The sequence below is a fragment of the Abrus precatorius genome, unplaced genomic scaffold (assembly GCF_003935025.1).
Source record: "Abrus precatorius isolate BTA unplaced genomic scaffold, Abrus_2018 Scaffold6, whole genome shotgun sequence".
NCBI lineage: Eukaryota > Viridiplantae > Streptophyta > Magnoliopsida > Fabales > Fabaceae > Abrus > Abrus precatorius.
In genome coordinates this window covers 21,594,641-21,609,360 of record NW_020874406.1, presented here as the reverse complement: position 1 = coordinate 21,609,360, position 14,720 = coordinate 21,594,641, and the positions used below count along the sequence as shown (strand labels likewise).

The window sequence follows — 14,720 nt, the reverse complement described above, 5'->3', positions numbered from 1 at the left end:
TTTAAATATTCAGATAATACGACAACTCTTACACTTACACTTACCACTTACGATACACACTTCGGATTGTCGATTCTGTCTTGTTCTTTGATTGTTATTATAATAATGACTATTCATTAATTTTTATTAAAAAATAAAGCGAAAATTTTGTTCTTTAATCGAATCAAAGACTAGAAAAGGGAGTTGCAGCTGCCCGAAGAAGAGGGGAAGGAGTTTGAGCTGCCCGAAGAAGTGGGACCCATCCATGATGCTGACGTGGCTGCCTCAGCATCCGTAGCAAAAGCCAGCCGAAACTCGCGTCAGCTTCAGCGGTAGCATTTGGCATGTTCGTACATGTTATCACCCACTATTTTCTTTCTACTTTCTCTGTTTTACACTCTGTTTGCATTTTCATTTACGATTTTGCGTATTTACGTTTATTTAAACGTTATTCAATTTAATTTTTATAAATTATTAATTATTTTTAACAAATATTGATAAATACCTTTAAAATATCTGTTAAAGAATGTACTATTAAAACAAATAAATTATAAAAAAATGTAAATTTATTCTGTTCTTTTAACTTCAATTTAAATTTTGTTTATTTTCCTGTTCTACTTCCACCTTACATTTGATGTACTGGAGTCTCAAACAAGCAGAGCAATGAGAAGAGAAAAATAAGAAAAAACAGGGCAAAGTGATTGTGTAGAATGATCGTGTCATTAAGAAAGATCCAACTAAAAATATTTGGCTTCATTATGATTTGAGAAAGGTGGGTATTGATAGGTATAAAGATGATTACAAACTAAATAAAGAAATTGAGACAATTATTTAACATATGTAACACACGTCCGTATCCTATTAGCAGTATGGGATTGGGTATATCTTAGATTATCCCATTATTAGAATATATTAGTTAAATACTTTATAGTTCTCTTGATTCTATTTTGTATTTCAATACTGTGCTGCCTTTCCAATATAATTAAGTTCAATTTCTTATGCTTGTGGCTTTTTTTAAATTTTCATATTTTAATTTATCCGTGGTTTTAGTTTTTTAATTACTTTAATTAAGTCTTTTACTTTAAAGTTTTATCTAATAATTAATAAAAATATAATAAATATTTAATATATTATTGATGTATACAAATTTGTAATAAAAAGATATAAAATAATTAAATAAAATTACAATACTTTTATTATATTTTATTTAGTGTTTTTATTTAAATGTTTTTATTTTTTTAAAAAAATTATAACATAATAATTGTACTTTCATTTAATACCATCAAACTTAACTCCACTGTTAACCTTTACCTTTCTCAATTTTAATTTAACTTCTCGCCACTGCTATTTATTAAGAGCAAATGAAAAAATATATAATAAATGTTTCATAAAACTTATAAGCTATCTTATAAAAAATTACTACAAAATTTTAGAATGTGCTTTATAAAAGATTAATTAAATTTAATAAAAACTTCACTAATGAATTAATTAATTTATTTATACTTTTCGTCTTAAGTATTTTTCATATCCTATCCAAATAATAGCAAAAAAGAATAACCTTGAATTGTGTCTTACGTATTTAAAGTAACTTTTTGTGTGTCTTTGTATAATACTATATCAGGTGTATATTAAAGCTATTTTGTTATAATATTTTTTCTTTATGTATTTGTAATAATAATGTTATATCTATTTGATATGTTTTCTCTTCTAAGTATCTTCTCCAATCTATAAATAGAGAAGCAATTTGTGCACTAAACAAGACCAAAAGTCAATACTCTTCTAAAAGCTTTATTCATTATGTTTATACACTAATCTCTAAGTATGCTCTACACTTGCATGATTGCTTCTCGTAAAGCATCCTATGCATTAGCTCATTAAATATCTAAGTAATAAGGATAATGTTCAGGATAGATACCATGAATCTGAAAAAGATGCATACAGTATACTTAAAAAGTATCAGATAATTGGTATTTGAAATACAATAAGTATTTTTCTTTATAAACACATCTCCAAAACTTATCCTTCAAACTTATTACAATATATTTCTTTCATCTAATATTAATTCGTTATTCATATATAACATTTCCACACAAATAATTAGGATAAGCTTTGATTAGGCAAAAAGAAGGCAAGCGTGCTACCTTTTTTTCTCCATCTCTCCTCTTATCCATTCTCGCATGGTATTCATTTAGCAAAACGAAATATGGCACAAAGTTAGCAGTTACTTCCAAATTTTAATTTGAAACCTAAAACTTGTCTCAAGTGTAGGTTGTAGTAAATGATACACAGATATAAAAGAATAGGAGTGAGTAAAAGGGAGAATATATGAGACAGCTTCCAAATTTAAGAGATTGCTTGCTGGCATAAGGCATTACGCTTGACTTTAAGGATCAGTGTGGAGCATGGAGGTTTACTTAGGTGCTTCTGATTTGATATTTTGATTTGAAATGAACAACTAACCATTTCTTCAATTATTGTTTCTCTGGTATATTATCCCTGCACGTTACGTTTTTTTATCAGCTAAAGTAAATCAATTTTGTTTGTTATCCATAAATGGACCTAATCAAAGTTGAATTCGAATCAGCACTGTTTATTTTAAAATTAAGTAGAGTTAAGTTTGATAAAACTAATTATTAATTATTAAATAAGTTGTTTTAAAAGTGGTTTATTGAATAAGCATTTAAATAAATTGTGTATCTAAATGCCTTCTTCATTCAGCAATTAACGTCTCAGTATAGGTGCATAAGAATCAATTAGCTTGTTAAAAATCAAAAGGAAGATTTTCCCCAATGAAGGATGAGTCTATTATCACTCTAAAATGTTTATTATTACTTTTAATTTTTTTTTATATAAAATACCCTTTATTTATTAGTTAGTTATAGCTACTAATTTAACAAAGTGTTGTAATTATCAAATTTGACAAAAAAAGTTAAAATACGGTAACCGTTTTTGGTTTGTCTATGTCGATCCTCTTGACAAACAATATTTTCTATAGCTGTCTTTTGCTATTTTCTTTAGTGTCAACCCATTCATGGTGTAGAGCTCTGTTGGTTCAGTGTCATAATTCTCTCCTGAATTAATAACCTTCCCGAGAGAAACGGAAATTTTATCAAATTTTCCCACGTCTAAGGGTGATAGTGTTAAGTGCAGAACTGGTGTAGTCAATGCAGAATAATATTATTGACATAATCAATCCTCTATAAAAGAATAGTATAAGCAAAAACAGTTTTTGTGGCGACAATGCGGCAAGTGTATGACGATAAAGGCTTGAGTGGATCAACTTGAAGTGTAGAACTTTAGTGCATCTTTTTCATGATTAATATCCTGAGTGGAACAATGTGGCAGATTTTATGGCTTTGCTTCACACACACTCTCCCTTACAATCTTGAGTTGTCCCTGATGGCTATGGATCTCTTGCTTGAAGACAGTGTGGACTCTCTGGACACCGTTTTGTAGCTGTTGTTTAGAGGCTTTTGCCCCTCCAATTTACTATAAAAACACACTTAAAAAGTAGTATTTGTGCAGTAATACAACGACGACTTAACATGCGAGTTATTTTTTATATTTCGTGTATTTTGAAATAAAAGAATAGGACATTAGATTAAACTATTGTTTTTTTGTTATTTTATTCAAAAGAATAAAATAAAAGAAAATACAACAAAACAAAACATTTCATTTTGCTATGCTCGCATGCCAAGGTAACATTTGGTATCCAGGTAACATATGGATTCTTTTCTATGCTTGGTGCTTTTTGAAAATAAAATGGAGCAGGACAAAAATTAAGTGAAACACTCTGGTTATGTGGAAAAGGTAGAACCAAAGAGAACAAAATTGATTTTTCCATTATGTTGTTTATATGCGTGAAATGCCGCCCTGAAACCTATGGTATCTTTGTCCGCCCTGAAAAGGGTAATACTTAAAACGAGGATAGTTTGGGTAGAAAATCTATAAAGATTACATTCTTCCATTAAAGGAGTATGTAACAAGCATCTATTTAAGCTCGTGATTTACAAATTACAGTGCAAAAGTGAAACTATATTTAATACAAATTGACATGCCAACTTCATCACAATTCTAAACTGACAAACAGAAGATAAATTTTGTGCTATTGACCACCAGTCTCAAGATCAGTTCCAAAGTCCAGGAAAACAAATCATCCGTTTTGTGCCAGTAAGAGTTAGTTGTAAGAGAAACTCAAATTTAGGTATGCAAATCATCTATTTTTGTTTCTACCCCACTCGAGAAAAATGCAACCGGCTATACGTGCATTCTAAACAATCTACTAGGAAATAGTGGAAGTTGCACTTATCTTTAGTGCGCACTCAGGAATATAGGTAACACCTGTTACAACAGAATGTAAATATGTAAGAACCTGAGCTATATTAAATTGGCTTTGCATCATGACTGGCTGTCAGTTGACTATTTGCAGAGAAGAAAACTCTTTCCAATGATGAATATAACAGAATGTACAAAATAAACCAAAGTTCTTTGTGTACATAGTTCACACTTATCAGTGGTACATATGCAAGAAAATATGCTCGTCATATGAAAATACCTTAAGGGATGATGGTGGAAACAAATGACTACTTGCAGGCAGCAGAACTAGAAATATAAAATGGGCAGTTGTAAAAGATATATTGTAGCTAGTGGAAGCCAACACAATACCTTAGAACATGAATGACTTAAAGGTGCTATGTTTTAGTTGCAAGTTGCAACTTTATTATTATGCTGATGAGTGATACTTTAAAATAACCATGACAATCATACAAGTAACAGATCTCTAGGCAGCAGTTCACCTTTCCATGACCAAATATTTCTTTATATAGATGCTCAAACATGCAGTTAAGAAGTAAAACATGGTCAAGAAGTACAGCAATCTATACCTTTTTCCTTGACATCAATTTGCAAAGAGTCCAGCACAATTAACCCATCGGTCAATGGAAGTAATTCAAGCTTGACAGTGGCAATGGATTGAGGTGGAATGCATCTGATGTGGCCCACACATGGTTTCGATCAATCACTACTAGTCTAAACACAATTTACACAGATAAAAGAGATTTGATACCTTACCCTAGTGGAACTCTACTCTGCAGCCATAGATGTGTACAACTAAGACCAGAACTAGGAATAACATCATCGCTCATGGAAACTGCTTGAGCTTTGCCATCATAACTTTGTTTCTCATTATCTTTTACAATAGAAGTGAAACTTTGTCCCTGGGTGGCACCAGCACCTCTTTCACCATTAACTCTTCCTAAAAACTCAGAGAAACCAATAAAAGGACTCAATGGAGTCGTTGGTGAATTCAGGGAAACTACTGAAGGGGGTGTAGTAAATGAGGCTGGAGCAAGCACTGTCAAAGTTAGCTCTTCAGATGTCAAATTTGAAGCTTGAAGAGTTAACATCTGATGAAATTAAATCAACTAGGTTAAATTAATCATGATTGCTGACGAAGGCAGTGTAAAAGTAATCATAATTTCTGTAGGAAAATAATCAAACAAAATTATATGAGCTCCCATGAAAAATCTTAATTTGAGTTAGATAACAGTTAAACAAATATTAACCTGCACAGGAAGTTGGTAAGCTTTTCCATAAGCTCCCAGAGACTGTTCTAACTTTTCTGATGCAACGGAGATCTTAATGTCCCTTGAGCAATGTGGTCGCCAACTAGTTGGTTGCTTAAAGAACAACCTTGATCCTAGGCTAAGTGAAAAAAACATGGGAAAAACTAATTAACACCTTACATTCATTAGACAGCACAACAATAGACCAAGGAGGGCAAAAAGGCTACCTGTATAATTGCATCGACATGACACCATAATTGAATACTGATCATTAATTAAAGCAGTCTTCCTTTTGTCAAGACTTATTTTTGATTTTTGATTTCGTAACTGCAACTTTGACAATTGGGAGCTTTTATCATCCTCAACCTTGAGACCCTTCCACGTAGAAGTTGTTGGTTTAAGAATAAAAGAATGTTCTTCACCTCTCCTGTAGTTAGAAACTTCTAATAAGATGACAGAAGATTATTAGAGCTAATTACATAAACCAAATTCTGAATTTAACAAATCATATTTAGTTCTCTTCCCTTATTTTTATAACAGCTAATCAGATTGATTTCTACTACAACAACAACAACAACAAAAGGATACAAATTCAGGCATTCAAGAAACAAACATTGCCTTCCCTGTCTTGAGTTGATACTTTTTTTTTTTTGTCAAAAACATGATAAAAACATTATTCTTGAAGGTATTTTTTGGAAAATTTATGCACCCTTGCATACTTCATTATTAACAAGTAACTGAACTAGTTCTATCAGTAACACACATGCAACATGTACTATTAGAATATGTAAGTATAGTAATAAGACAAATTTTATTCTTGTAATAATATTTATTAAGTAACTATGTATATTCTAGTGTGTAATTGTAATCACTCTTATATTAATAGTTTGTCTGTTATCTCAGAAAATCACTATATGGTCTCAAACAATTATGGCAGGCATGATTGATAGATTTAGTACTATAGTCCAATAGTTTGATATGACTCAGTCAAGTTAATTACTCTGTATTCTTTTGTCATTTAGCTACAAGATATATATTTACTTGATTGGGTACCAAGATGACATTGTCTTTACAAGAAGTTATCACCTCACCATAGCATTGGATAATTTGGATGAATAAAGAAGCACCTTTATCAGCACTTTCAGCCAAAGAAATTGGCCAACTACTGTACTTATTAAAAATGACATAATCTGAAAGTAGTATTGTGATTTTTTCAAATAAGGTATGCAATGAACATCCTAGAGAAAACATGATTGACGGGGATAAACTTGTTGATACTATTATGGATTCTAATGTAAACTTCTAACTGGACAAGGAGAACCTCTTTTAGATCTAGAGTTGATATACAAGATTAGTTAGGAAACTAAACTATCTAACTGTTATTCATCCAAACATCTCCCTTTGAAGTTAATGGGTAAGTTAGTTCTTTAATTCTTCACATGAAAGGCATTGGAATATAGTAATTTACATTCTAAAATATACTAAAGAAATTCGAGGTAAAGGTCTCTTATATGAAAATAAATATTATACCAAAGTTATGGATTATTCAAATCTAGAATGGGCAAGCTCATCCCCTAAAGGTGGTCCACTTCTGATTATTGCATCTTTATTAGGGGAGACCTATTTTTTTTTAAAAAAGTAAGAGACAATATAGTTGCAAAATTTAGTGTAAAAACAGTATTAAGTCATGACTTCAACTAGACACTTGTAAGTTTATTTGACTCAAACAATTGCTCAAAAAACTGAATTTTGGTGAGATTATACATATAACACTTATTTGTGATAATCAAACGATTTTATATATTGTCTCAAATCTAGTCTTTCACGAAAAAACTAAAATATTGAGATACACTATTAGAGAAAAGATTTTACACAGAGATATCATTACTAATGAGTGCTTTGATGTGCCTCAAGAAGCTAGTCTATCTCTATAGGAAAATTCTTAGATGTGTTAATGTAAGTCTATCTCTATAAGAAAATCCTTAGACATGTCTTAAGAAGTTCATTCCCACACATTTAGTTACCCCCTCATATACACTAGGTCTAAAATTTAAAATTTTCCTTCTTCTGTTCCATTTAAATATTAATCATGTTTTGATACTCTCGCTAAAATAGTAACTAGGAAAAGACAACTTCAACAATGAAGTTGCATGTATTATTGAATTACAAAAGAAAAAGGGAACACTGGATACAGAGAATAAGGATTTCTCTGGAAGGATCCACCACCCCAAAGCCAAGGCTCTCCCCACAAATGGAGAAAAGTTCTACCTTAGTCCCGATAACGAAATAGCAAGAGACAACTCAAATGCCTGTCTTTCCTCACTCTCCCACGTCATAAGCCCTGTGCAAAACTATCTAGTTGTTAAGTTTACATCATTACCTTTTTCCTCGTGCAATCCATAACCTAAAACCTATGTTTTTTCAACTGAAAACCCTGCCACATTAAATATAGACAGAAGGTGCCATAGGGATGTTTGGAAAGAAGGGTCAGGGTAGGAAAGAAGCACCATACTTGTGTTTGGAAGATTTATAGAACAAGGGAAAATGGATTGGTGGAAATTTAATATCCCTTTTAAAACCTTTTAGAATTTTACAATATTATCCTCTTCATTGTTTGTTTTATAGCCTTTTCTATATCTTCCAACTACTCACCAATCTGTCAGATCAAATAAGAAGTTACATAGTAAAATTGAAATCACTTAAAATTGAGAATTACAAGTTCTTAGTTATTAATTAAAAGTTACCACTATCCAAAAGGACTTTTTATCCCAAAACCTTCAAAGATTAGAATGAAATTATACATCTGTAACTCTACCACTTCCTTTTCTGTTTCAATCAACACACTCAAACAAGGAAAGTAATATTTCTTTTGCTTTCTTCATTAAAAATTCAAATAGGAAGGTAACTCCTACTTCTCTTCTTTTTCATTCTTTTCCCTCTACTCAATAATTACTTCTAATCTCATCCTAAAACACTTCCACAAATAATTCCAATAAATTGTGTCAAAATTAATAAAACATGAGTTAAGCCATGAAGTTGTCTAACAGCTAGTTTGCTGCAACTAGCAAAAAATACAAATTTCCTCTCTAAAAATCAAGAAGAAATCATTTTACAATCTTCTACTAAATGGTTAGGTATTAATATAAAAGACAACCTTATAACCATAGAAAAAGATGATGCTAACCAGTAAATAAGCTTCTTTAGGTAAAACTTATATGATGCCAAGTCAAGAGTTTTGGTTTTCGTAAGTGCATATTGAACCCAAATACTTGGAACATTCCATTTGAAACCTCCCCTTCCCCTCTTTTGCAGGGTTTGTTTTTCAGAAGGGGGGGGAGGGGTTGAGTTGCCAAGTATAAAGATCAGCCATGACATAAGTAATGATAGAAAGTTATGAACAATATTAAGATATTTATTCGGGAAAATAACCTGAGGGCTAGATTTGGTAAAGAATGATCACTTCCAGCTTCAATACATGAAATTGGTAATGATGATAGTGTTCCATTTTTTGTTGACTCCTCGAAAACAATAGTTATGGCATCTATAAATAAGACAATATCTGGAGCATGTGCAGGAGCAACATTCTGGTGAACAACTTAAGAAATATTAATAAAAGCATAACTGATAAAATAGGTATCAATAGAAAGGCCCAAAAGAGAAGTATGCAAAAGACTATACAATATTCGAAACGTGACATAAAATCGTACATTCAATTCACAGTTTAAGCTTTTGAGATAATTGGTTCATGATATGGTAAAAGAGTTCTGATGATCAAGTGGTCTACGTAAGGTAGATGGTCCCATGCATTGTTCCTCTCTTGATAGCTTAGTGGTAAGCTAAAAGGACATGGTATGTCAGGGACTGGATAATCCTGCCATGTGCATAAACCACATCCCTAACTTCCCTCCCCCAATTCCCAATCCCCGCCCCTATATATATAACATAACATAAAACCATCAATATGTATTCACTTAATAACTTAAGCATTTGGGATAGTGATTTATGACACAATAGACCAGAAAAATTGTCAAATAATTTGATTGATGACATCATAGTTCAAACCTTTATCTGAACACAAAGAATATCCTTTGAATTGAAGTCAGCAACAAAAGAATGAATGTCTACAGGTTGTATTATTTCAAGTTTCCTTCTCCACCTTCGTCCTGGTCTATAAATGCCTTCTAATCCACAGCAAACAGAAAATCTATCCTGCTCCAACGAGACACCTCGAAATGATAGAAGTCCTTCCAATGAAGTTTTTTTCCATAAAATTTTCTGAGATGAGATTTGATCCCAATCCTCAAGGTCAAAATTTGGCTTAGAACTAGCTGCTTTAACAGGAGCAGCCGGAGTGATTTTATTTTGAGGTATTGATGACATGGAGTAACTTCTGAAATTGCCAAAGGAGAATAACTGAGAGCTAGATGATGCAGAATTAGATCTCTGAGAGGTGCTGCCAATTCCTGAATTTGAAGTTAAATGAGGAGGAGATAGCGGGCGATTAGGAGGCTTCCCATTATCCAATGGAATTATCCAATTTAACAGTTCTGCACATGGATCCTGATTTGTATAAACTGCATCCACCTTGTTGTTAGGAAATGGCACTCTCTCTTGGCACTTCCCAAATTGGAGAATTTCTATACAAGGATCTCTAAGACAATTAACACCAACATTCACCTGTAAAAGAACCTGCATCCTAAAACTAAATTCAATCAATAAACTGAGCAACATAAAAAATAAGTTAATCAAAGCAGAGCATGCAATAAACTCGTTGCACAATCTCATCCAGATGAACTAAAACTTTGCATCTTTTTCTGTAAGATTCCCAAATCTCCATGTTTCACTAACACTAACAAGATGAACAAGTAACTTGAATTGCAGTGTCGCATACTACCCCAACTTTTTCTCTAATGTATTTATTCCTAATCCTTTTATATCTGATTTATAATCATCCAACACAATATTCTAATCTCTTCTACATTGAATTTATTCTTTTGTAGTCTTGTTTGTTTTTAACTGTCCAACATTCAATTCCATACAATGTCATATTATGTGGTAAAATTTTCCTCTGAGCTTGAGTATTACTTTTTTGTAACATATAATATAACACCCCAAGCCCTCCTTCATTTGATCCTTCCTACTTGAATGCTATAGTTCACATCTCCCCTTATTTCTTCGTTGTTCTATATGATATGATGGGCCTTAAAAACTGTGTGATTTGAGGTGAAGTATTTTCTCCAAGTTTTACCTCTAACTAGGATTGTTGCACAACTTACGTTTCATATACATTATTTTACTTCTACTTAAGAGAAAGCCATGAGCTTCCAAAGCTTGTCTCAATATCTTTAACTTCATATTATTTTCTCTCTAATGCTCCCAACTAGAATTATATCATCTTTAACTTTCACCCAAAAACGAGGTCAATTTACCTAATAAATTAAGAATCGTGAATAATGTACAAAAAGAGGTGGTGTTTGACTCTAACACGTGGACTGGCTCTTCCATAAGATAAATTTGGTTCCCAAAACATGATGCAAGCCACAAGAATGTGGTTCTTCAATAAATGCCACATAACTTGGTGAGTGCTTACAGACTAATAACATATGACCTACAAATGAAGGATCACTAACAGAAATTGAACCTTTGACATGATTTTAATTAGGAACAGAACAGCATGAATTACAACCACAGGTGATGTCATAACTGCATTAAACAAACTAACTAGGCCAAAATAGATAAAAAAATTTAGGTAAGTGTTGAAATTATAATTGATGAATTTGAGCCATTCACAAAAATGCTAACTACATAAGAGCTCCATAATCATAGCACCCTCCCTACCACCCAGCTACCAGTAATACAATTTATTTGTTTTTTTCCTTATATATCACAAATTCAACATAGATTTCCTATCTTGAAAGGAAAAATGATAGTATGTTATAAAAAAAAGCATAGGTCAAGCTACTTGCGTGCATGTGTTGAAATAATGGGGAAATCTAGTCAATCAAAGGGGAAGAAGCACAGACCTTATATGGATTGGTCCCAAATTTAATGGACAAAAGTACTTTATCTGACAGCAGAACTTTAAGATCAAAACAGGCAAAACATCCTTGTCTCTCCTTACCAATTTTAGATCAATTAAATGCACTATCATATTTTATGAGTTTTATGGCACATACCACTATGTCTCCATTAGGTAAAGCACAACACTTGACAGAATTTCTCACCACTCCCCCAGAAAAAGTTGCATCAAAATTTCCTCTATCAATTACTGCACTAATTGAAGACAATGCAGTCTCCTTAAATTTTATGGTTGAGGCCTTTCCATTATTTGCATCAAAAGAGGTTGAATTTTTTTCTGAAGAGTTTCTTTTGGACCAAAGGGACTCATCAGACTCAGAAATCCTCACAAAGAAGTGAGAATTTTCAAATTTTTGCAACAATAATGCTGTTTTCTTTTCAAGAATCTCCATTTGAAGAAGGGATTCACCATCAGAAACATCCTCCAGCTGCACTTCCCCACTGGTACCCAGTTCCCCTTCTCCAGACACTGAATTATTTCTGTTTTCAGTGTTTTCAATTTCTTTCTCAAGACTGTGACCTATGTCATTCTTACTCGTCACTGCAGCAACTTTGAATGGAGAAATACTCTGGGTATCCTGCTCACATGCAGACAAGCATGCCAAGATATGAACTTGTTCACCTGAATTACAGGTATAAATTAGGTCTGCTTAACTTTTGTGGAAGCCAGCTGACCAAATTACATTTGTCAAAACTGAGATTAACATATTCAAAAAATGAAACAATCTGTTACCAGGAAAAAGAAAAGAACGATCAAGAGAGCGCAGAGACTGTATATCCGGTGCACAATTCCAGTTTTCAGGAAGCTCCTCTGCAAAAAGGAAATTGATAAGTTGGTGTATCATATTATATATACGGAACAATCAGGCCATAACATCACACATGTGAGAAAAGACTTAAAAGAAATCATTCTGCTTAGCTCTACCACTGAACTGAATGCTAAAGAAAATCATGCTATGATTATGATTTCAGTCCTGTGCTAAGCATATAACAAACAAAATTAGCAAAATGCTTATAGACTTAGAAGAGAAGCGACAATTGACACAATCTATGTTGCAGTGTTAGACATGTTTTCGACACTGACACTTGTTCAGATGTGTTAGACACTCTTTATTAGTTATCTAATTAAAAAATTATCTTTTATCAGCTTGGACGCCTGACCTACACTTCTATACAACTCGGACACTTGAGCCGATACTTGAGTATAGATGTCCATACACAATTACAATTATAAAATTCTTTATTTTAACTTTTTTTTTAAAAACTTAGTTTAAATTTTAATGTAAAATATTTAAAAATCTTCTATTTCTTTTTTGTAAGGCTAGTTATCATAGAAAAAAAATATAGAACTTAGTATATTTATTTGAGAAGGAGAATATGATTTAATTTTATCTTGTTTTGAGATATTTTTGTAAATAGACCAAGTGCTTACATTGAAAAATAACATCTTGTAATATTCTTTTGAAATTATATATGTGTGTGTTGTCCTGGAGTCCTATATTTAACATGTTAACCATGTCAGAGTGTCCAATATTTGTGTCAGAATCCATGCTTCATAGGACATAATCCTACTTTCCCTAATAACTCAAGAAATACCCCATCTAATATCAACTCAATTCCCCGCTAATCAAGTACTTGCACCAGTAACGTGAAGGCTTGCATCCAGAAAGGGTGAGGATTAAGTCTTTCTTTCATTTTATGCTTAACAACATGAAAAATATTTCATAACTTATATCTTCTTCCACTAAAAAATAAGAGTAAATATATTCCACCATGAACAGGCTAGTGATTTAAGAACCAACTTGGGTGTAATGCAACAGAATACTCAACATTGATGACTTGTTAAAAATGGCAACAATGTCTTCACACACAAAATCTTTACTCAGATTTCAGCTTAAAGCTGATATCCTGTTCATAGTACTTGCAACCTTCTGCAATTACAACCTAGCATTTTGAAATTTATGCATCTATAGTAAGCTTACATCTAATACTAAGACACGCAAACATTTCTAAATAGTAGTCATGCCAAATACACATCCATGTTAAACACTACATGGGCATTTTTAGTTTTATTTTATAATTAGCTTTTACTTTTAGAAATACCATAATAATTAGACAAACTTTAGCAAATTTTGTTCACAATGATTAATGCTCGCTTTTAAACCACAAGTTCTCTCTTGCAATTTAAGGTTTTTATTTATTTTATATCAATTTTACATTAATTCTATGTGTTGGATTATATTCTTGCCATCCCAATGATTTTTAAAATTTACCAACCCCTTTTACGGGTTCCTCCCATTTTTCACTAACAATCACGACAAGAGTTTGTTTGCCCTTATTCAAAAAGTTCAAACATAATTCTTTGGCCACGCAAAAAAAATAAAAAATAAAAAAAATCAAAGAACCCAAACGAGCTAGAAAATTATTGCTGGAGTGAAGACTTACTGCAAGGAACGGTTATCCATCCTTCTTCCTCAGCAACATCTACGTGCTTATCTACCAGAACAGGCAAGTCATGTTTCAAATTCACGCCAGAATCAACCTTAGCATCATACCATGCATATGGATCATCAGACATAAGAATCCCCAAAGAAGATCCAGCAGATGCAGACCTATGATGTGTATCAGCGCGAGGCACCGGAACCGGAATCGGTGAACGCTCTGAGTACAAGCCCGAGGTAGACCGGATCAAGAAATTCATTCCGCCACCAAAAAAAATTCCAAAAATATATTGTCTGCAAATTCAAACGATCCAATTTCAGCGAAGAACGAGGCTATCATTCACATTGCCGAATCGCAACGCGGTAACGCAACGGATTTTAGCAGAATTGAGCAAAATGAGAGTGAAAATGTGCAAGTGGAATCGGAACAAACAGAAAGTGAATATCAAATGGATAATTGATTTGAAGGTTACCTGATGAAGGATCGAACGTTGGCGCGAAGAGATGGCGAGAGGAATTCGGTGTTCAAAGTTTCAATTGTGATCAGTGGGAACGTTCTCTCGAACGCAGTCTCGTGCTCATGCACTACAAGTTTTTGACAAATTATTCAATTTGTGTAATAATTATTTTAAAAGTAAAATGAAAACTTATTGTAAGA

At 32.5% G+C, this 14,720-nt stretch overlaps 1 protein-coding gene across 4 annotated transcripts; it reads right to left on the bottom strand.

Annotated features, from left to right (window-relative positions):
* Window positions 1-3,914: 3,914 nt before the first annotated feature.
* Window positions 3,915-13,985, bottom strand: LOC113869163. 4 transcript variants are annotated; one of them, XR_003505472.1, is made up of 10 exons: window positions 12,547-12,736; window positions 12,355-12,432; window positions 11,720-12,243; window positions 9,606-10,232; window positions 8,973-9,127; window positions 5,771-5,970; window positions 5,544-5,682; window positions 5,050-5,384; window positions 4,863-4,966; window positions 3,915-4,320 (listed from the first exon to the last, which is right to left on the bottom strand). XR_003505472.1 is itself a non-coding variant. In XM_027505346.1 (8 exons), exons 2-8 carry the CDS (start codon window positions 10,236-10,238, stop codon window positions 4,262-4,264), a joined length of 1,620 nt encoding a protein of 539 aa, XP_027361147.1. In that variant the 5' UTR covers window position 10,239; window positions 11,720-11,800; the 3' UTR covers window positions 4,100-4,261. The 4 variants fall into 4 exon arrangements, 2 of the variants coding, with proteins under 2 accessions (XP_027361146.1, XP_027361147.1); XR_003505471.1 differs by having other exon boundaries at window positions 5,045-5,384; window positions 5,544-5,677; window positions 11,720-12,199; window positions 12,547-12,579; XM_027505346.1 differs by lacking the exons at window positions 12,355-12,432; window positions 12,547-12,736 and having other exon boundaries at window positions 4,100-4,320; window positions 5,544-5,677; window positions 9,606-10,239; window positions 11,720-11,800.
* Between the last annotated feature and the right edge of the window lie 735 nt (window positions 13,986-14,720).